The following is a 23,391-nucleotide window of genomic DNA, read 5'->3' as shown; positions in this document are numbered from 1 at the left end:
CAACATCTCAATGAACCAGTATTTTCCACATGACCAGTGTTTGATATTACACAAAAAAATGAGTAAAAAATCCATTTAAAGCATAAACACGAGCATACCTTGTTCTGTTGCACTTTGCAGATACTGCTTTTTTTTGTTTTGTTTTGTTTGTTTGTTTGTTTACAAATTGAAGGTTTGTACGACCCTGGGTTGAGCAGGTCTGTCAGCACCATTTTCCCACAGAATTTGCTGCTTCATGTTTGTGTCACATTTTAGCAATTTTCACAATATTTCAAACCATTTTATTACTATTTGTTGTGGTGATATGGGATCAGTGATTACAATCATGGAAAGCTCAGATGATGGTGAGCATTTTTTGCAATAAAGTATCTTTAAATTAAGGCATACACATTTTTTAGACATAATCTATTTCATACTTAATAGCAGCATAGTATAAATAACTTAAATATGCACTGGGAAACCAGAAATTTCATTTGGCTTGTTTTATTGTAATATTCACTTAATTATAGTAGTTAGAAACTGAACTCACAATATCTCCCAGGTATGTCTATAAACCAATAGGTGTTAATGTAACAGAGTATAAAAAGTTCATTGATACAGTTTCAGATACCACTTCGCAAGCAACTTTTAATATCTACTTTCATAAGCAATAATAACAAATTTTAATGATATTTTATAATGAAGCCCTAAGATTTCTCATCGTTGACATGGACCACAGAATTTATATTGTACCTTTATTTTCCTAGCATGTCTATGTGCCTGACAGGAGGTCAATGCCAGCTGGCCTGACTTTACAGTCTATTAGTCCCCAGAGCCTCCAAGGCAAAACGGTGAGTTCAGTATTTTTACTTATCATATCATGTTTTATATATGTGCTACATGATAGCACATATCTGACAAAGCTTTTGAGTTTGAATTTTTGAGAGAGGTTCCTCCCAAAGAAAAACCATGCTGCTTTTGTGGAAGAGATGCTCATCAGAAGAATTTGGGTTCGTGTAACCATTTCATTGTCTAACTGGATATGTCTCCCTAAATGTCTGAATTCCCAAATATAAGATTATATTTTCAAAGTTTGCTGTATAACCTCCGTGGGTTTCTTTACTTCACTGGATGTTAATTCCCCTTTCTTAAAACAGAAGTTGGAGAAGTTGATTAGTGGAACAAATCCAGCAAGCAAACAACCATGTGTATTCACACTACAGGCCCATTAAGTTTCTCCCATGAAGTTTTGTAAAGATTACTACTTCAAGGGGAAAAAATCTGATTTATATTATTTATGCAGAGAGAAACTATAATAATACACTAGGTGTTAGCAAGTACCTACCGTCATTGTTTCATCATCGGTATGATCAAATTGGGAAGGAGTTATATCACCAGGACACTATTATTCTTCACATTAAAGAGAAAAGATGACTTTTCATTACTTCATTTTATTTTAATGGCATTCTTTTATTTTATCTGTGGTTAATACCAGTAGATAGTCTCAGGTCCTATGAAGATGTAATTTGAGGACCTAGATAGTTGTTCCTCATTTAAAATTCTCTTCCTAAAGGAATCAAAACAAATTCATGTCGTATGTATTTTGCAGACATTTTTTTTATTTCATCTTTTATCTTTTACATGCTTAGACCTGAAGAAGATAGTCTGGCTTTAAACTACTGGAAGCTTATTTATTAAAGGTTATAAATATTGCTTGATTAAAACTAAAAACTTTTAAGTGTTGTAATTTTTAAATATTATTGATCTCACAAAGAAACAAGACCTATATCATAAAATAATGCTAAGTCTCATGAATTTTTAATCTTCTGCCTTGCTCCCTCTAGTGGATATTTAGGATAAAATTCACTTATCGCCTCCTTTTGTGTGGGTCAAAATGTGCCTGTTTTTATTTTGCCTCAAAAGTTAAGTATATAGGAAACTTACTGGAACCTTTTGTCCTTTTGAAAATCTCTTTATCTTTTTAACTCAGGAAATAATAAACCAGAGTCTCTCAAGATTGCTTTTGGTATTTCTTTCAAATATCACCCTGAATTTTAGAATAACTAAATCCTTATTACCACCCTTGATAATGGTGGTACAAGAGCTTGATATGGTAGTCATAAGACAGACTGTCCCATAGTCACAAGGTCACCAGATGTGGTTGGCATCAGGGCAAAAGCAGCTATTCTTTCCTTGTTATGAAATTTCTTAAGTCACACACATACAAGTTCTTTGACTCTTTAATATAAAAGACTGTTGTCTCATCTGTGTAGATGGCTTTATCTCAAGAATCCCATAGTAACTATGGTTTACTTCTGACATTTTTTTCATCTAAAGTTAATGTAATTTTAGATAACAAAAATTATTTCTGTCCCTTAAAAAAGTTGTATAGAAAACAAACAGCAACAGCAAATGAACAGAACAGAAGATAACTAGTGTTAACACTGTAGTGCAGGCAAGACAAATCAATCTCAGGATCACTTTTTGGCCTCGAAGTTTTTAAAGCACCCTGTAGCCCTGACGGGATGAGAGTCTCCCCTCTGGCCCATCTGCAGTTTTTAATCATAACAAACCACCAAATATTTTATGACCTATAAGACTGCCAATGACCATACTTTATTGCATTTCTAACAAAGAAAAATATATCAGCTTGATCTGTAAAGGAATTTTATCTACCTTTGAAAATTTATTCCCTTTAGGGATCATGGTAGCCAATCAGGAACCAGAAGTTTCTCTGCCTTCCCCAGAGTGTGGGAGGAAGGTTTATGAAGTCATGGAACCTTTTCATTTGTATTAAACGCTATCTTTTTTTTTTCCCTTAAAAAATAAAAATTGAAAAAAAAAATTGATCTTTTGGTCATTTAAAATATCTTGTGAATACACTAACAGTGACATTTAAAAATATAACTGGGAAGCAATTAATAGATCCCAGGTACTGAGTTTAATGATATGAAGAAAAAATAATAATAATAATAATAATGATATGAAGATACTGTCCCAAGTTTTGTATGAATTTTAAATCTTTTTATTTACCTTCTGTTCTCTAAAATAGTGTTGGATATATAGATATTGTTGTATTGCTGTAAAAGTCTTAGGGGTCATTTTAAAATATCTTTTAATAACCATTTTTAATAGCTCATATGTACAAACCTTTATAATGGTTTTCTGGCATTGTGCTTTTTTATACCTAATATTTAAATATTCTCTCATGAGTTCTGAGAAACTGCCTTAATATACTGTTGTTTTGCTGTATCTTTTAAAGTAACACTGTTCCTTCTATTTCTCTAGATATCTATGCATTTATGTAGGACCTATCATCATAGTGCCTAGGCACTATGTTTGATGTCAACCATAAGAGGAAACTTGCCAAGAAATCTTGGTTTAATATCTGTCACTTAAGACAACAATTAATCTGTTTTCCACTGTTTGGATTCTTAAATTGTACTCCTTCAGCCAGAGGAGCTTACGCTGCTGCTCATAAAGCTGAGACGGCAGCAGGCCGAACTGAGTAGTGTCCGGGAGCACACGTTAGCACAGCTCATGCAGCTGAAACTTGAGGCCCACAGCCCAAAGGTCAGCTATGAAGAGTTTTGTATGTGTCATCTGCCATTACCACTTATTATGAGCCACTCATTAATCAGTTTGATTGGTGTCATTAGTGTCGAGCATGAGCCCATACAGTCATTGAAGCAACATTACGATCTCCTATTGACCCTTTGAGAATTCACTTATTTATACTTTATTAAAGGGAAATATGGGTAGGATGAATTTCTTCTTAGCCTTCCAACCCACTCACCCACCAATTTTTGGCCGTGAGGAAGGAAATGCATACAGACTTCAAAACAGTATTGTCATTTGCTGTATACTGAAGCTTCCACATCTGATAAAACAGATATTGGAAAGTCCTATGATTTCCTGGAAAGTAATAAGTTGAAAATCAAATATATATTATAGTAATACTACCTTTTAAATGTCAGAGATGAAGTATAAGATACTTTTGTTCTTGATTAAAAGAATGAACGCATTTGTAAACCTTTCTCAAAGGGTTTAATAGCCTCTGGTTATAGGAGAAACATCCAAAGAAGTAGTCCTATGTCATGGAAAAGTATAAACATGTAAAACTTGTAACATCGAGTCTGCTAAAGCCATTTGAAGGATTTTTCTGCTTAATATTTTAGCTTCTATGCATGTCTATTTAATTTCTTATGAAACAAGGTATAATTTTATAATAATCTAGTATATCATCTGTACAGTTTACAGGGGAGCATGTATGTGAAAGTTGTATACTGTGACATAGTAGGTTGTGGTAAACTACCTGTTTTTCTTATCTCAAAATTGACTTTTCATGAACTCTACACCCTCTTTCTCTATCCCTTTGTTTCTTGATTGATGCCTACTAGAATGAAATTCTTTCACATCATCTTCAAAGGAACACCATGTATTTGGATCATCAGGTGGGATTTGTAGAATTTTTTTGCTTATAATACCTAATACAACTCTTGAAATGTAGTACAGTTTTCCAGGCTACTCAAATATTTCAGGCATTTAGAGCTAATAGCATGACTTTTACAAGTGACAGAATAAGATTCCTAACAGTGAATTCAGAAATACCAGAAAAACAAACACACACACAAAAAAACAACCAACTAGAAAGGACAGGTGTGAATGTTAGGGGCCATACAGATGCTGGTTACTGGAAAATTGAGTGACTGAATTCTCCAGATTTCCCTTTTCTTATCCCAAAAAGACTCATATACTCATTAAAGCTTATCTCTGCTTGGAGCTGACCTAGTTAAAGAAATAGATACCAAGCTGGAAATGCCTTGTTGGAAGACCAGGACATGGGGAGGAGACATGCTATGTATTCCATATGGGTGAAAGTGTGATGGTCATTTTTAATCGTATAACTTTGGTCCTTTTTGCCATCTCCTCCTGGTGTTTGGTCTTTGCTATGTAGAGACAGTTTTATAGTAGCCTACAGTTCCTCGAATTACCTAGTGGTAGCAATGGATGTGGATGATTAGGGTGAATGGCATTTCATGAACAGGGACTGACACTTCCATATTTCAGTTTTTATAAAATTATCTTTAATATTTAATTTTAATTTTATGAGAATTTTTGATATGTTCTTAAACATAGAATTTCTTCTAATGAATGCATTTTTTAGCTATATAAATTAAGCTATAACTTGTTTTAGTTTGTTTTAAAATGTTCAAACTTGAACATTTTACCAAATGAAAGAAGTTACTGTGAGAAAGGTTATAAGACAGTTGTTTACATATTTATTTATATTTGCCTACTTAAAGCAAAATAATAGTGTACTGCTTTAGTTCTATTTAAAGAGGGATTTTACATTAGGATAACCCTTTAAAAGAAGTTCAGTCGTTTTTAAAAAAAATTTAAATGAAATACACTTCTCTTAATGTATAGTTTTTATTTTCCCACCTTTTCATCATGATTTTGCCTATGGGAATGCTTTAGAAGTCAGTATTTTGTGACTCCAAATTCCAAACCACTCCAAAGAGTGTACTGTTGAAATTTAACCATGGTGTACATTGTACACTTTGAAAGCAATCTAATAAAGACACATTAGCCAATGAAATAGTAAAATAAGTCTTCCCTCAAAATGCCACACTGCCAGAAAGGCTCTAAGATACATGGTTAATAACATTCATAAAAGCTTTTGCCTATAAATAGAGATAGTTCTGAAAAATGATGGGATACTACAAAAATTAGGTTTGAAAAACAAGAATATAAATATGAATCTGAAGTTATATAGTATCTCTGGAAATAAACCTAGTAGGTCACTGTAATTTATTACTGGCCTCAATAAAACATAACTGGAATTGCAAACACAGACCTTTAGAAAATCACCGGAGGCTCCTAGCTGGCCCGGTCTGTGCATGCGACTCTTGATCTCACCCAGTCACGAATTTGAGCCCAAAGTTGGGCACAGAGATTACTTGAATAATTAAATAAACTTTTTTAAAAAATCATAGGAAAGTTCAGCTAAATACATCAAAAATACCACCATTTGCTAAGATGCTTCTCCTCAACTCCCTTTACCAGACAGATCTCTGTTTCCTTCCCTTTGCCCAAGTGACCCAGATCCGATTGAGGTTTCTATTTCCCTTGTCCTCTCTAAGGACACTCCACTAAGCCTGTGCTACTGGAAAGGACCACACTAGTGATCCTATAGGTGGTTTCCAAAAATCTCAACTTTTCATTGATCCTCTCCACTCCTGCTACATGTCAGAAGTTTTCCAGTAATTCGCCTTTTTCTTATGTTAGATTGTGAAATAGTCATTTTAGTCCAATTTTAAAATTTTAGGATAATAAGAAGAGTTACAGAATTTTAAGATACAATAATCCTAACTGGATATACTTCACAAGATTTTGAATGCTTATTTGCACAATCAAAACAGTTTATGATGGGGAAAAAATGAGCCATTTTTAGACAATAATTAGACAATATGTAGAAAAAAGGTGGCTTTGCCCAGAAACTCAGATATGCCTAAATATATAAGGTTTTCCTACAGAAAAATCTCTCTTTAAATAAATCAAAACATTTTTTATGGTTTTAGATAATTACATTTAGTGTAAATGAAATACTTTTGAACTGTTCTACATTTTCTATCAACTATGAGGTTATAAAGTTATATAAAAGAATTCTTAATTTTGAATTACAATAATTTTTAATTCAGCTCTTAAAAAAAAAAAAAAACATTTCCAGCTTTTAATCTTGTTACTGCCAGTCACCGATTTTAGATGACCAAATCTGTTGGTTTTTTTAGGCATTATTGGCATTATTGCCTAATTTGTAAACTGATTCACCAGTTTTTATATAACTACAAATTGGAAAGTAGATTCTAAAATCTGAAAGAGGAAAAGGCTCTGGTCACATTTTATACAATATATCATACCAAATGAATATGTACTAGTTAGTACTCACTTTTTAACACTTAATTCTTGTAGCTCAAATAAATCATTGCAATAACCTAAGGCCAGCCACAAAATGCAGCTTTTCTCTTGCCCCTTGTGAAATGGTCAAAAGAAGGTTTGTTATTGATTGAAACTCCCTTAATCCCTATTACTGTTAATAAAAAATAGAGCCAAGTATAGTTTCTGAGTTGCTTCAGAGGTAAAATCATTTCTGATATTTCCAGAATGCTTATCACAAATAAAAAATAAAAATGCCTTATCTGAAATTCTGAACATCTACATGTTACACAGTCAATCCAGAAATCTTGACCTCTGGTCCCTATAGCTTGAACAATATAATTTGGCTTCTAATTAACCACCATTCTGAAGATGAGTCCTGTACGGAAATGTTTTTAATGATAAGAAAAGCTGTGCTAATCATATAGAATTTCCTTTGCTGTTTGTTTCATTTTTAAGTACTATTTTCATTTGCTTGTGCTTTTACAGCTCAGTTAGTAGGCTCTTCAACAGTCTACATTTATCAAGAGCAGCCTAGGTTTATTTATCACTTTTGTGAATTTTAAGATACAATAATCCTAACTGGATGTATTCACATACCTCATCCAGATTCTATTTAGAAAATGAGTGAGTATATAACTTTTTTGGTCAGTTATTAAGGGAGGATAAATAGGAATGGGAAGTGAAAACGTTTCCATCCCCTTTCTTCATTTTCCTTACCCCGATTTTTAGCTACTCCCTGCATTTGTTTCTTCCTCACATGCTTTTTCTGACTCTCCCTATTAGTGCATAAAGGAGCTGTGAGAAAATTTAGATGATGTTCCCTTTCCCTTCTTCCTAAAACCTTCCTGCTAGTTTTCCGTGTAGGCAGTGATAACAAAAAATGAGATGCTGGGAACTGAGACCAGGAAATGGGGTGGTAGGAATGGGCAGAAGGATCAAAGAACGAACTTGGAGCCCGACCTCACAAGTGTTTTGTCAGCATGCTGCCCCCTTGTGGGTAAAGTAAACACGTACCGACCTTCTCCACCACCATCACCCCTCATCCCACTCTGATTTTATTATAGCACTCCAGTAGCCAACCTTCTCCTTTAAGAATACTTGCTACAGTAAATGGAGTTTGAGTTCTACAGATCTGAGCTTTACTTGCACTGGTACTGCGGCAGGTATTTTTTTCATCTTTTAAACATAAAATTGTATCATAATGTTGAATGTGCTTTTACAAATTGCCCTTAAAATTACGACATTCTGCCTTTACCCCTCTCCCTTCAAGAGTCATCATAGTTAAATACATCAGAAACATTTGCTTGAGAACCGGAAAGGAAGAGACCTACCTCAATCAACCACGCTTGTGTTGGGGAATACCTCTTCCCCGTGCACTCAAAAGTTCTTTGTGAAAAGAATATGCCTTTGTTCCAATAATTAATAAAATTGGTTTACCTCTACCCAACTGGAGCTGTCTCCCCACTGCCAGAACATACTTAAGTCATTTCTAAATATAACATCAAAGAGTATATTCTTTAACATCAGATGGCTAAAGGATCTTACTATCCTCAGATTCTCATAGAAAAACTGGAAATTTCTGCTGACAAACCAGTTTGCCATAGTACAATAAAAGAAAAATATAGCCCACACTTACCTATGGTGTTCTTTGTTGTATAAAAATGTTTTGGGATTTGTAAGAATCAATAGCTAAATCTTTCTGTCTTTTTATCAGTACATTTTTTTAAGTATCAAATGCTTATGGGGAAGATAAATTCATTTTGATTTAATACTATTAAAACATCTTGAAGAGTAAGCAAGATTTTCTCATTTGCAAAAGTTGTGTAGTAGCATTGAGATATCTGTTAAGAAAGTATAATGAAAAAACTCTATGTAGACATAAACTCTGACCACTTTTAAACATACTTGTGCCAAGAGAAATGTAAAAAGGAACAATTAATGGAATGTATGTAATTGGTGCTGAAACCATTCAAGGTAAAAATCCAAGAGTACTTTTTTGCATTTTGTTCTTTGTGTTCATGAAAGACAGCTTCCCTGTAAGGGAAGAAATGCTAACAAGATGATTGAAAAGATTCTTGATGGCTTTCATTGTTCCTGTCAATTCAGCAACCTCATTCTGTTGAGCTATTAAGCAGGATCCCATTTTCTCTAATATTTCAAGGGATCTTCGAGCCTCTATTTTTAGGGATGATTGAGAGATAATGTTTCTAGGCAATATAGAATAGGCATTTGGCAAAAGCAAACAGGAAACTGGGAAAAATGAAAGTATGTTATTTAACATTAACCCTACTAGTTACATGGCACAGAGTATCTGTATTTTCCTATGCTTTGCTATTAAGAGCAATTCTTTCTGTCTCTCCCTTACACGTCATTTATTCTTTTTTTTTCTCTTTTTTGTCTCTCCCTACCTCTGCATATTTGATCACAGAAGTAGTGGGGAGAGGGGAATAATACCCAGAAAATTCTTAAGCAGTGTATGACATTGTCAGAGCAGAACTCTTAAGATTAGATTAACAGGCAGTGGGTAGATTAGAATTGAAAATTCTCTGTGTTAATTCTGATCTCTTGGCCTGTCCACTGCCTACACAGTATTAGGATGGTTTTCCTAATTTCTTATGGTAATTAATCTATCCCTTTTTGTTAACTGTTTTTACTCATCTCAGCCTTAAACTGGGGATGTTCTCTGGTTTTGTTTTTGTTTTTTAAGCAAGCCCAACATGGACTTGAGCTTACAACTGAGATCAAGACCCGAGCTGAGATCAAGAGTCGGACGCTTAACCAACTGAGCCACTGAGGCACCCCAGAAGTTCTCTGGGTTTTAGTGTTCTCTCACCTGAGCATTCATCTGCACATCATTTTACTAGTTGTCTCTTAGTTATTCTTCACATATCTAGCCCCTGGGTTTCTCCCAGGAAGCAGAGCCTGTGATGTGGGTGTCCTTGGTGTGGGCTTGTTCTCAGGAAGTTTATTTACTATCCAGGTACAGAAGTAAGGAGAGTGAGCAGGGAAGGAGAGAATATATTATCAACTGCCTTGGCAACTTGGGCTTCATCTGACTGATACTTATTGACGAAAAAAGCAGTACAGAATTGCCCACTGAACAACAGAAGGAGGAGCATTTATACTGGCCCCCATCCTCCTTTGACCAAGAGTTGCCCCTTGAGACTAACTCTCCAGCATATTGAGGTTATTCATACATGAGAACCCCTGGGTTCCCATGCACAAAGTGGTTATTGGCTCAGCAAGAGCTGAAATAAAAGATGAGCTGGCAGGATGTGGAGAAGGGCACAAAGGTATCTAAAATATCCCCTGCTGCAGTTCCAGCTGTGTGTTTCTAGTTGCTTATAGAAATCTGCACTTGGGTGTTCTACCTTCCAACCCCAGTGTGTCCAAAATTTGGATTGTCGTCTTATCCCTCAGTTCCCTTACCAAAAAACTAAAAGCAAAAATGGTTTCAAAATATTGTTCACCTTTAACATCATTGGTATAACATTTATTGAGCTCATCATCCTTGGAGGAGAGCTCACTGGGCTTTGAGAAAGGTCAAGAACTTAATTTTAGCTATTTGCTTAGACAAAACTCAAAGTGGTTTAAGCCCTCAAAGGAAAAGAAAAAAGTGAGACCTAGTCTCCTCCTCCAGCCATGGCTAGGAGAATCTGACACCAGTCTTGGATAGTCTGATTGCCTAGTGGGTGAAAAGAAAAACCAATGGCAGCCTACCTAGAAAGATCCAGGCTGTGACAGTTCTGTTGTTCTGCCCCTCTAAGAGTAGAAATTACACAAATTTATAAAAATGGAAGAAGAGGGATGCCTGGGTGACTCAGCGGTTGTGTGTCTGCCTTCTGCTCAGGACATGATCCCAGTCCAGGGATCAAGTCCCACACCGGGCTCACTGCGGGGAGCCTGCTTCTCCCTCTGCCTGTGTCTCTGCCTCTCTCTCTGTGTCTCTCGTGAATAAATAAATAAATCTTTTTAAAAAATGGAAGAATGAGGTCAGACAGCTTCTTGGAGTTAGAATATGTTCTCCTAATATTTCATCTGCCCAACATGACCATATATTAAAGTTTAAAATATCTTGAAGCCTGCATTTAAAGTACTTTAAGGACAGTTTTACTGAAAACAGGAAAATCATGAGATTCTGTAGAACTATCTGAACAGATTATTTTAGCTGAATACGTAATATCTGCATGGTGTTGAGTCAGGATAAGAGAGGCCATCATAACATCTTATAGGTGCTAAGCTCCTCATTACCATTCAGTCACAAAATCTTGGCAATGTTAAAAACACCTGCCACATTATGTCTTTCAGCTAACTTCAGGAATTTCACAAACTTTTTGCTACAAAATAAGGTCTCTTTTTGGTTTGTCACTCAGACCCTCACTCCTCTACCACCACCACCCCAACCTGTGAAACACTTCTTACCCAAAACCCCTTTTCTCCAGCCAGCAACTCACTGTTTCCCAATGCTACTTTAAAAGCAATCCCATTATCAGGTTCCACGAAGGCAAAGTTGAAGGTGAAGTAGGGCTCCCTGCTCAGTGGGGAGTCTGCTTCTCCCTTTATCCCAACCCCTTGTGATCTCTCTCTCTCAGGTAAATAAGTAAAATCTTTAAGAAAACAAAATAAAAGCATCTGATTCTCCACACTGTGGATCTGTCCAGTACCTGTTCATTCTAACAGTTTAACACTTTACAGTTTCCAGAGCACATACAATATTCCACTTGGCTTCCTATATATATCCTCTGTAGCATGTGGGTCAGTTAGATTTGTCCCTGTAAGTTAGGCCTCTAAGTTAATGCCTTGCCCAAAATCACAAAGCTAAGATGAATACATTGTATTAATGATTTTTCTTTCCTTTTTTCCTAAATCTATTTGACTTCCTTTAAAAGTATTGGAGTTATTCTTATAAATTTTTTTTAATTTTTATTTATTTATGATAGTCACAGAGAGAGAGGCGCAGAGACACAGGCAGAGGGAGAAGCAGGCTCCATGCACCGGGAGCCCCACGTGGGATTCGATCCCAGGTCTCCAGGATCGTGCCCTGGGCCAAAGGCAGGCGCCAAACCGCTGCGCCACCCAGGGATCCCAATGGAGTTATTCTTATATTTTCCATCTAAGATGGGAAAATGAAAACAATTTCCCCACCCCTCCTAAATGCATAGTAATTATACAGTTTTATTTTGTATTTACAAAAGCAAATATTTTTGTAGCCCAGTGACTGTAGCTTTTGCTTCTATCTTATCTTTATTAATTTTTTTCACAACATTCATTCAGCAAAGATTTATGGAGCTCAGTGTGTAAGGCAGGAAGTTACTGCTTACAAAGTAGAATTCTTTAATAATTTTCAAAGCCCAGGAAGGAAATAAAGTTGAGCATAAATGCCAAAAAACATTTTTAAGATTGACCTAAGAGTGTGATTATGTAGTTAAAACATAAATTGATAAATCTTTAAATTAATTATAGGAAGTCTGTTATTCAGTGCCAATTGTAACTCAGAATACAATTGCTATTAATAAAACCCAGGTCCCTGTATCTAGAAGATATTTTAACTTTGATTTAAAATTAAAGTATATTTTAGAGCAGATTTACCCAAAGCCAAAACAAATAACAGAGGTAATCATATTTTTTTTTTTTTTACTAACAGAGATACCAGATTTTTACTCTTGGAATGTTTGTCCCTTTAAAATGGTATCATTAAAATACATGCAAAGAAGGGAAAATTATAACCATATCAATTATCATATCCACAATAAAACATTTTCGCAAAATAGATTTTGAGTTCTTTTAATATTTCTAGTTGCCTGTGATTTAAAAAAAATGGTACCATCAGATAATAATTTATTCCTTGAAGCTAAAGGAACAGTGGTCAAGAATGAATCATTAAATCCTCTTACTGTAGTGGATATTTGATATGTAACTTTGCTTTTTTATAGATCATTAAAACATCACCTTGGTTCATTGAATATGGAAAAAAAATAAGTCATTGGTTCATTGAATATGAAAAAAAATGAGTCATTAAACAAGGAAAATAGTTTAAGCCACTGAAGTAAAAATCAGATCTGTAAAGTGTATCCTGTAACCAAAAAGGATTTTAATAAAAAAAAAAAAAAAATTTACTAGACCCTAGGTAAAAAGAGGTGACACTCACTGTGAATAAATTATGTAAGTAAATAATTTAGAAGGAAATTACCTAAGACCATCAGAGTTTTCTTCAAAATATACCAAAGGTATATATATCTCAAAATGGGGGTTTTAGAAATTCAGCAATTTAAGTGAGGTTTTGAGTATAGAGATTACCCTCCATTTTTCCTACTGGCTTCAGGGTATTTTTATAATGTTTCACAATAAGTGGGCCTTATAATTGGCAATCCTAAAGCCAGTACTTATTGCATCAGCCAGTTTAGAAATGCTTCTGCTTTTTCTTTTAAGGGAATGTCAGATAGGTTTGACCCCTATATTAGTATCCCAATTTGTTGTTCCTTTTTTTTTTTTTTTTTTTTTTTTTTTTTAATTTTTTTTTAATTTATTTATGATAGTTACAGAGAGAGAGAGAGAGAGGCAGAGACACAGGCAGAGGGAGAAGCAGGCTCCATGCGCCGGGAGCCCGATGTGGGATTCGATCCCGGGTCTGCAGGATCGCGCCCCGGGCCAAAGGCAGGCGCCAAACCGCTGCGCCACCCAGGGATCCCTGTTGTTCCTTTTTTTAACCCATCTTTTTCCCTTGGAGAGAAAGAGAAAATCTTATATTGTCTAGCTGCATCTCCTAAGGTACCATTGATTCCCCTGAATATATAGCAATAGTAATATTTTCCCAAAGTTTTACTTTTAGAAAACATCTATAGCATGGACATTTTATTCATAATGCTTTAAAATGTTCACAGTAATAGACCTCAGTACTTTGCCCCACCAGTTATAAAGAGACTTATTTACATTCCTCTATTTAAAAAGTCACTTCAAATTTTCCTGCTCCCTGTTAAACAATGAGTAGTTTGAATAGGTAGTCATACCCTTCAATCTCAGGTTCTTGGACTTTCAGATGTTCCTAGAGTGAGAGTGGAAGGCATTTACATTGTCATTATCTAAATGACCTGTTTATAAAGGCCCCCACATTCCTCAGAGCTTCACCCTAAGCATGTCAAATTCTTTAGCGTTTTAGTCTTGCCACACTTCTTAAGAGTTTATTGATCTAGACGCAGGAGGACATTCTTGAGAAATGAATTCTTCAGTGATTAGGCCATCAGGGGTTTTTGCTATTGTTAAGACAGATTCTCAACTTAAATATTCTTTTCCTAAGAAGTCATTAAGAACTCGGGAAAAGTCCATTTTCCATTTAAATAGAAAATGACAGCACAGAAATGGGTCTTCTCATTGGTTGTTCGGACAAAAGCTCTGTGGGGTAGATAGATAGGAGTCATCCAGACTGCTTGCTCCAAAAAAAGGAGGGAGCTATTAGCACAGCATTCAAACTCAAACTCAATTACAAGACCGAGCTTGAACAAATGTTTTCCCCTTCTGGGAATAAGATCTAGATCAGGGGAAAAAAATTATACTAAATTTACTTGTATAGAATTTCTAAGCCTACTAATAAGTTAGTTACATTTTTATAAATGTAAAATTGTTTTTCTCAGTCACACGTCACATTTAAAGGGCTGAGGAAGCCACGTGGCCACTGTATTGGACTACAGCATATAGACATTTTCATCATCACAGAAGGTTATATTGGCCAACACTATTCTAGATGATTTATTATATAAACTTTGTAAAGACCAATTAAGCCACTACTTAACCACTTTTTTTTTTTTTTTTTTTTTGAAGATTTTATTAGAGAGGCAGAGACACAGGCAGAGGGAGAAGCAGGCTCCATGCAGAGAGCCCGATGCGGGACTCGATCCTGGGACTCCAGGATAGCCCCCTGAGCCAAAGGCAGGCGCTAAACCACTGAGCCACCCAGGGATCCCTACTTAACCACCTCTTAAAGGAAGATTCAGGAACTAATCTTTTCCAAGGGTAAATGATATGAATGGCCATCTTGTCTCTGGTTACTGCTGATCTTTCTCTTTCCTACCATTTACCCCAAAATTATTCAGAAGTATTTTTGTCATGAGTTGGAATATCCTGTTCCTTCTGCATTAGTAGCTGGCCTAATTTCTAAGATAGAAACTTTGAAACTGATATTTAGGAGTTGCTAGACAAATGGAATAGCTGGCAGTTGGATTCCTGGCACCCCCAGATCCCCTATGATTCTGCAAAGTCCACCAATAATATTAATAATGAAATTCAGCTGATTTTTTAAGGGGATTTAATATCTTAATGTTTTATCTCATACAAAGATAATGTTTTAATGTAGATGGAATACTTGCATTTAGACAATTAGTTTGGAATTTTTTCATCTTGATATTTGTGCAGATAGCTTGATTAACCTTTAGTACCAACTCATCAGAACCTTGAAAAATTCTTTATTGAGGACAGATGAAATTAGTCCTCAATTATTTGAGTTAATGCCAAGATGGGACCATGGTTGTCAAGCCTGATTTCCTGTCAGAACCGTCAGTGGATGTTTCAGAAAAAGTACAATACTTGGGCCCTCTTTCCCCTAGTCCCTGGAAGAATTGCCAGAACCCAGCCTGTATATGTTTTTAAATATCCAGATGATATTTTTTTTTTAGTCAAGTTTGAGAACTATTGAGATAAATTATCACAAGAAACACCAAAGACAGAAGGAAAGTCCAGTTTTCTGAAATAAACACTATCTTAGTGCTTTCTAACCTCTTCATGTGTGGCACATATAGAAAGTAACGATATTTGTACAGTACCTTGGTGGGAACTGAAGAAGGTGCTATCAGCGACATGGTAGGTCCACTGAGGACTGAGGTGGTCCCTATCTCCACACACCTGTAATCCATTCCCAGCCTACAGGTGTCAGTTGGGAAGTTCTGCTCAAGATCCTACTAAGTGTGACATAGTTACATATGATTATGTTGAAAAGGTGTTTTAGTGATGAGTTTTTAAGTCAAGATATTTCTGATAGTAATATCAGAAGATCCTGTTTGGGGCAGCCCAGGTGGTTCAGCGGTTAAGCGCCGCCTTCGGCCCAGGGCGTGATCCTGGAGACCTGGGATCAAGTCCCATGTCGGGCTCCCTACATGGAGCCTGCTTCTCCCTCTGCCTGTGTCTCTGCCTCTCTCTCTCTCTCTCTCTGTCTCTGTCTCTGTGTCTCTCATGAATAAATAAATAAAATCTTTAAAAAAAAAAAAAGAACTGTTTGTTCACATTAGCCCAGCATACCTCAGAACTGAGAAAGAGGCTGGAATTAAGTATCAGACTTCTTAGGTAGTTTTTCTAAACATTTGGACTTAAAGTTTCAAGTAAAAATAAGTGTTTTTCTGGTAAACAAATACATTGACATTACCTAAGTGTATTTCCAAGTTATTTCCACTTATATATTCTTTTTTTATTGCTTAAGTTAGTTATAAAAATAGTGTAATACCTGGATCATACATTCTCATTTTATTGTTATAAAATAATGAATCTTATTATTAATAGCTATATAATTTATCAATTAACTTGAAACCTAAACTTATATTAGCTGTTAGGTCAAACATGGAATTAAAGTATTTGGAAGTAAAGCATTTAACTCATTTCCAAGTGAATCATTAAACATCTTCCACATACTAATAGTCTTTCTCTGGCTCTCATTCCCTAAAACAAAATACATTTGCTGTTAACACCACTATCATAATAAGTGTTTAGGATTCTCTTCAAATCAGAAGAGAATTGTTGGATTTTTTTTTTTTTTTTTAAGAACTTGAGCATGAAATTCTAATGGAATGCTCCATTGAAGCACTATGTATTATGTCATTGTTTACTACTTTATTTTTTTTTTTAAGATTTTATTTATTCATTTATGAGAGACCCAGAGAGAGAGAGAGGGGCAGAGACACAGGCAGAGGGAGAAGCAGCCTCCATGCAGGGAGCCTGACGTGGGAGTCGATCCCAGGTTTCCAGGATCATGGCAATGCTCAACCGCTCAGCCACCCAGGCATCCCAATTGTTTACTACTTAAACTGAAAAGCTATTTTAAAGTTTACATAGCCAAAGCCAGATAGAATATGTTTCATTAAGTTACAGAAACAAAGTTAGTTTCTTAGTATTAAAATATAGAATATTTGAGAGGTGTTTTAAATGAAAGGAACTGCTAGCCTACTTCTAGAATATATTAGATAAAGCAGATCTAGTCTTTCTAATTCTATAAATCTGGAAAGAGTGAAAGTTCTGTCAGATCATTGAAATCGCTTAAGAGGGACGGAGCTCTCATGGTAATTGCATGCAGGTGTCTTGAGCTGTTGCATATCACATGCCTTAAAGAGAGAGCCACCACATACAGGACACTTTCGAATCATTCTTAACAGCCCACTACTCATTCGTGCTAACAGCTCTTGGTTAGCTAGGTGTGTTGCCCTAGGGAATTCTGAAATGATCCTGCTGCTTCTGCCTTTCCATTACTCCATCTCTTGAGTAATTATGGATTATTAGTAGTAAAATGGAATCTCAAGAAGCGTGTGAGCTGAAGAGTATGCACTGTTATCAAATTATATTTTACTTTAACACTATGAGAACATCATAGTTACTTCTGCCAAAGGAATCTTTAGACCAACCTATCACCTTGGTATTTTAATGACATCGAAGATTTCTCAAGTTGCTCATTAGAATGATCTGGGAATAGCGGTGTCTTTTCAGGTTCCTCAAGTGGTGTGGGTGTGGGTTAAGAACCCCTGGTCTAAACTTGAATTTTGATTTCCGAAGTAATAATTTAAAAAAGGGTGGAAGATATTGTAAGATAGTTACATGTATTTACAAATCTGTAGGTTAGTTTCTTTTTTTTAATGAGTTAACAGTTTTCCTAATAAATTTCTGATGTGGATACAGATTTGTAAAACAGAATAAAAGTTTATAAGAACAGTTTTCTAGATCAGGACCTTACTACACCAGTCAACTCTGATAGGTTTCTTCCACCTTAATTCTCAGCCTTGAACATGATAGGAACACATGGTTCTCAAATTTTTCTTGGCTTCTTTGCATCACCAAAGAGTATTTGCCAAAAGATATGGTTGTTCCGTTAATTTTATTTCATGTTTATGTATTTTTATCCTTGACTCTTTAATACCTTTTTTGTTTTTTTTATTAGAAAAGCACTGTCTACTCTGGGGAGAACTTGAGAAATGCAGAAAAGTATAGAGAACGGAAAAAATAATCTGCAGTCCCACAATTCAAAATAATTGCTGCTAACATTTTTGTTCCTTTGTTGTACTAAATTGTCAGTTTCTAGAGATGACTTCTAATTTTAATACTCTGGGATTTGATATGTATGAAATGTCTCATAAAGAGAAATAGTCAATTTCAGAAATGATCTCTGAAACACTCTGCAGTTTGTATAATTTAAATACTATTTTTGCTTTTAGTTTTTCTATTCCTAAGTTAGTTTCTTCTTGAAAATAACCTTTCTCGGTGACTCAAGTATTTAATAAGCTTTGACATATAAATTAAATAAAGACATTTTACAATCACACATATGGCATTCCTTGATACACATGCATATTTGCCCTCTCAAAGTAGTCCACCAAATAAGTCAGGCTTGATTACCCTTCTACAGAAACCATATTGTCCCTTCAAGTAAATTTGCCAGGCTGAGAGTATGAACATTTGTCCTCAATCTGTACTATATTGAATCTCCACTGAGAGGTGTGAGCCATACTGACCTAGCCATTTGACACATAGGCCCATTTGTAGTGCCACATTTCTGAGACTTAGTGGGCGATTTTATTTTGATCTTGAGTATTGTTTACATTTGGATACTCTCTGATCTCCATTTTTTAAAGCCTGCATGCACCTGACCTCCACCCAACACAAAAAAAAATCTGAGCCCAGTATTCTTTTGGCTAATTTCCATTATACAATTATACTATTGAAAGATAGTAATCGTGAAAGATAGTAATCGTGAGATTGCTTTGAAAATTAAAATTTAAAGTGGATAGAGACTTAAGCTTACTTCTGTTACATCAATACAGTCAAATGAATAAGCCAAAACAAAAAACAGTTACACTCTGTTCCAAGGTCCACATTTGGTTAAGGTAACTAACATTCCCTTAAAACATAGAGGGCACTTGAAAATATAAAGAGATCTTAAATTTCCATGATAAAAATTTTTTCTCCTAAAGAAAAATTTATATCTCTAGTTGTCTATTTATACGTTACTTTCTACCACTGTAAAAAAAAATTGCCTTAAACTGCATATCAACACATCTATTTTCCTGTATACATGAAATGTCACTAATAAATGTCTTAATTGCTTACTGGCCAGGATTGCAGGGAAGAAAACGAAATTTGAGTATGATTGATATGCAAGTGTTGAGATTTAAAAATAAATTGCTTTTTAAAAATAAAGTATTTAGCTTGAATAAAACTTAAATTTTGAACCAGTTTAAATTTGACAATCAAAACATTTTATTGACATGTAACATTAGTAACTAGGCTGAAAATAAAATTGTCTAGATAATGCATTTTTCAGGATTTATCTTTTGATTACATTATGCATTTATTAACCCAGAGATTAGTAAACTTTTATTGTAGATTTAATGGAGTCAGTAAAATAGCATTTGCTAACCATATTAAAAATGCTTATTTTCACTAATATGTAGGATGAAAATTATGTAAAGTGTATGTTACCAAGTGCCATTAAAAACAGACTTGTCTGCTTACAAATGGTACAACTTCATTGGCCTTTTACTCTCTATATAGCATGATGATTCTCTTTTGAATGCTTTAGCTCTTGAGTCCAGAGCCTACTAAAACAAATATTTTTCTAGAGGCAGTAATTAAGTACAACATAGCTGGAAATGTGAAACATGGTTTCAGCCTTTTTAGGAACTAGGGAAATATATCAAGTCTTTGCTAAATAAATTTCAGTTTGCATGTCTTGAAATAATTCTACATGTTGTGTTATACTGTGAGAAAATCCAAAATAGAATGTTTATGGATGTCTATCAAAATTAACTTTAATGAAATACATGATTATCTAAATGACAAGATAAAAAAAAATAAATGACAAGATATACTGAGTATTATATTATACAATTTTAGTATTTTTAATATTATAAGAACTAGTATTTTTCTGATCAGTACTACAAAGAACTGAATATTGTTTTAAGCTTTTTTTACTAAATAATTAAATGATGCCAATTTCTCCTTTTAAGTAGGTTGTTGCTCTGCAGTTTATTCTTTGAATAAGTCATGATGATTTATCATCTATTTTAGTGTATATGAGGATATTCATTGGCTATATTGATTATATTTAGAAAGTAAAATGCAGTTGCAGCAATATTGCAATTAGTAAACATTTTTTATAACCTGGGAAGTATTTTACAGCATTTAATATTTGCTTGGAATGGTTTATAAAATCTGTACAACCTTGGGGTAAAATGTAAACAACTGCACTATTAGGAAGATATTAAAGTAGAGGCTATATTTACAGTGTCGTCTTTCAAATCTAGCTATGCTGTAAACTGATGTTTGCTGTATGCTCCTCCTGATTTGAAATAGATGAAAGAAAATGAACCTATTATCACCATGGTTCACACAATGATTGAGAACTCGGCGCTAAGACCCCAACTGTACCAGCAAGTAAGGTCTTGGACAGTGAATGATACTGCTTTATCATCTGCAAAATCCCTCAGTGACAGTTTTGGTTTATCCTCAGAGTTACTCATAACATTAGTGTTTTCTTATTTCATTTTTTGTTTATGTCTCTTTGGAAAAATGCAATTCATCCATGCTTTTTAAGATGCTGCAGTATTCTTAGCATGGCTTTGCTGAACATTTTGCCGTTGAATATTAAGTGTGCCATTTTCCTGAAGTTTTTGTGCAGAGTATTTGATTGATATGTACTTGGAGGTCTGCAGTACATTTGCAAATTTTTTTACTAGATTGCCATTAATTTCGATTAATTCTAAAACCATTAGAACTGATTTCTAGGGAAAACTTTTTTAAAAAATCTTTTTTTCCTTTTAGGGGCAGCCCCCATAACACTCTACCCTACTCCACTGTCTTAGGAATAGATAATATTTGTATGGGAGTTGTTTAAATCTAGTTTCTGTACTGTGGTATATAGTAAGACCTGAAGATAGCCACTTCGTAACATACTGGAATATCTTCTCCCAGTATTCTTATCATTCTTATGCCATCATATGCATCATCTTACCTCATTCTTTTCCCTAACTCAAAACATGTGCCATGGAGCTGGTTGGCTTTAATTTAGGACCTTGGTAATCTGCAGATCTGCAAAAGAAGTCATTTTATACATTTCTATCCCAATTTTTTCATATTTCATGGTCTAAATGTTCTTAGCTCTGTGTTTTGCAACATCAGCTTCTTCCACTTCAACACCTTCAAATTACTGTGGCCTCTGACCTGTTATAATACTTTAAAATTCATATAGAGGAAGAGAAATAACTAACATGAAAAATGAATGTATTTGAATTAAAATATATAAAAGCACCTAGTGAAAAGGAGCACCTTGAACTCCCTGGCTTTTACAGGCCACTGGTTTGCTTTAGTCATCTCAGAATCCGCATCATGGATGGGCCTCCTATCTGGGAGATTAAAACTCTAGGTAGGAAGGTAAGTAAGGTGACTCTTAGGAGCACAGTTTTCAAAACAATGTAATGTGTTTGAGCAAAGTTTTCTATCAATAAAGAAACGAAGTATTAAATATTTAAAGTTAAACAGCTTTACTTTTCAAAAGTAAATGAAACCTCTGTATTTTTAAAGTAACCAGATTATATAATCTTGACATTTCATTCCAAAATGCCTCTGCTGAGTACCTTTTGCCCTTGTTCTGGAATTATACCTTTTTCAGTGTCTGAAGCTGTCACTTTATCACTTTATATGATAAATTGACGAGATCAAAGGCATTTTGTTGTAATAGGTTGTACTTTGACTTTTCATATTTGCATATTTTCAGGAAGAGTGGTAGCCTGGGTTTTCAGTTTGCTTTGGTTTGGATTTTCTTTTTTAGATTGATCAGTAGTCGGGGTTGATGATGCAGAAGTCATTGCTGATTGAAATTATTTCATTGCACAAAAAGTTCTGATTGGAGTTTTCCAAATGTGTAGCGATATCTGAGAGTGGTCCTATATAGTAGCATCACTGACCAGAGCAATAGATTTATTTATAGAAATATATTTCTTCATTATTATATTTCCTTATTAAATATATGAGTACTTGAAAGAAAAAAAAAACTAAAATTGTACAAAACAGGAAATTCTGAATGGCTAGTATCAGCAGCCATTCCTGGGCATGAGATAAGCAACTGATGACCAGGTAATCAGTGTTGACTCTCGGTCCCATCAAGGTGAGGTTGTCATCAGTCAGTCCTTTTTTTAAAATCATCCATTAATAAAGTACTTAATTGTTAGAGGGCACCACTGGTGGATAACAGTGACCTTCAGACACACTTCCTAAATTTTATTAACTTGCATAAACTGAAATTAGATCTTATTTTTTTTCCTCCAAATTTCCCTTACAATGGCATTATCCAAAGGAAATCTTCATGAAAGTTTATGTTGTACACTCTTACAGTTTGCTTCTCTGACATTGCATTACAGTCCCGTGTTAAAAGGTTCCTGAAATACAACTGAAAATATAGTGGCAATATAATATTTAATAATATAATATAATATAATGTTTATGACCTGTTATTCTGAATCATAGCCATTGGGTTTTCTCGCATGAGAACCTTTATGTTTACATATTCTTAGAAAACAGAGCACACCTGAAAAATTACCTATATAGGAATTTTCTTAGAATTGGTAATATAAAAAGGACCTAAAACTGAATCAAAACCGATGCTAAATCAGTGCACATTGTGTTGAAAATCCCTCTACATTTATTAATCATTCTACCATCTTTCACAATTACATTTTTACAAAATATCAGTGAAACTAATCACTTGACAAATAATTGTTTTTAAAGGTACAGACTAATATTAGCAAATACCTAAGTCCTGTGAGCATTTTTGAGTCCTCATAAAATATCTAATTTTATAAAATATTTCCCCAAAAATCCTTTTTAGGGTCTATATACATTTATAAACTTAAAAAAATATATATAGTCACATATTTAAAATGGATAGGATACTGTAGAAAGGTAAATTTTGACTAACAAAAGTAATTTTTTTAACTTAATGCCAACCCAGTGTTTTAAATATTCTTAGATATTTTATTATGAAAAAGTTATTTCTAAATAAAGCACATATCCTTATATCTATGCATGTATGTCTGTAAAGTCTGTATAATGCACTTCTCAAATTGAAACTTGAGCACTGCTCAACCTTACATAATTCTACATAGACCATTTTCATTTGCTTTTCTAGTATTGCTGAGGTACTTCAAAAGAAGGTATTCAACCCAGAACTTT

General features: G+C 34.5%; 1 protein-coding gene across 23 annotated transcripts in view; it reads left to right on the top strand.

The window, feature by feature from the left end:
* Positions 1 to 23,391, top strand: part of PLEKHA5 (pleckstrin homology domain containing A5) — a 242,712-nt gene that overhangs the window by 169,233 nt on the left and 50,088 nt on the right. For 12 of the 23 annotated variants that reach the window (XM_049102687.1, XM_025455274.3, XM_049102689.1 and 9 more), the window contains 4 exons: positions 747 to 830; positions 3,433 to 3,552; positions 4,380 to 4,433; positions 20,518 to 20,598. In XM_049102687.1, the coding sequence (XP_048958644.1) occupies positions 747 to 830; positions 3,433 to 3,552; positions 4,380 to 4,433; positions 20,518 to 20,598 (339 nt within the window). The remainder of the gene's footprint in view (positions 1 to 746; positions 831 to 3,432; positions 3,553 to 4,379; positions 4,434 to 20,517; positions 20,599 to 23,391) is intronic. The other 11 variants (XM_049102693.1, XM_025455265.3, XM_035707576.2 and 8 more) reach the window with 3 other exon arrangements.

Source organism: Canis lupus, chromosome 27 (assembly GCF_003254725.2).
Source record: "Canis lupus dingo isolate Sandy chromosome 27, ASM325472v2, whole genome shotgun sequence".
In the NCBI taxonomy this organism is placed as follows: domain Eukaryota; kingdom Metazoa; phylum Chordata; class Mammalia; order Carnivora; family Canidae; genus Canis; species Canis lupus.
The sequence above is the reverse complement of the archived record's forward strand: the minus strand, read 5'-3'. Positions and strand labels throughout refer to the sequence as shown.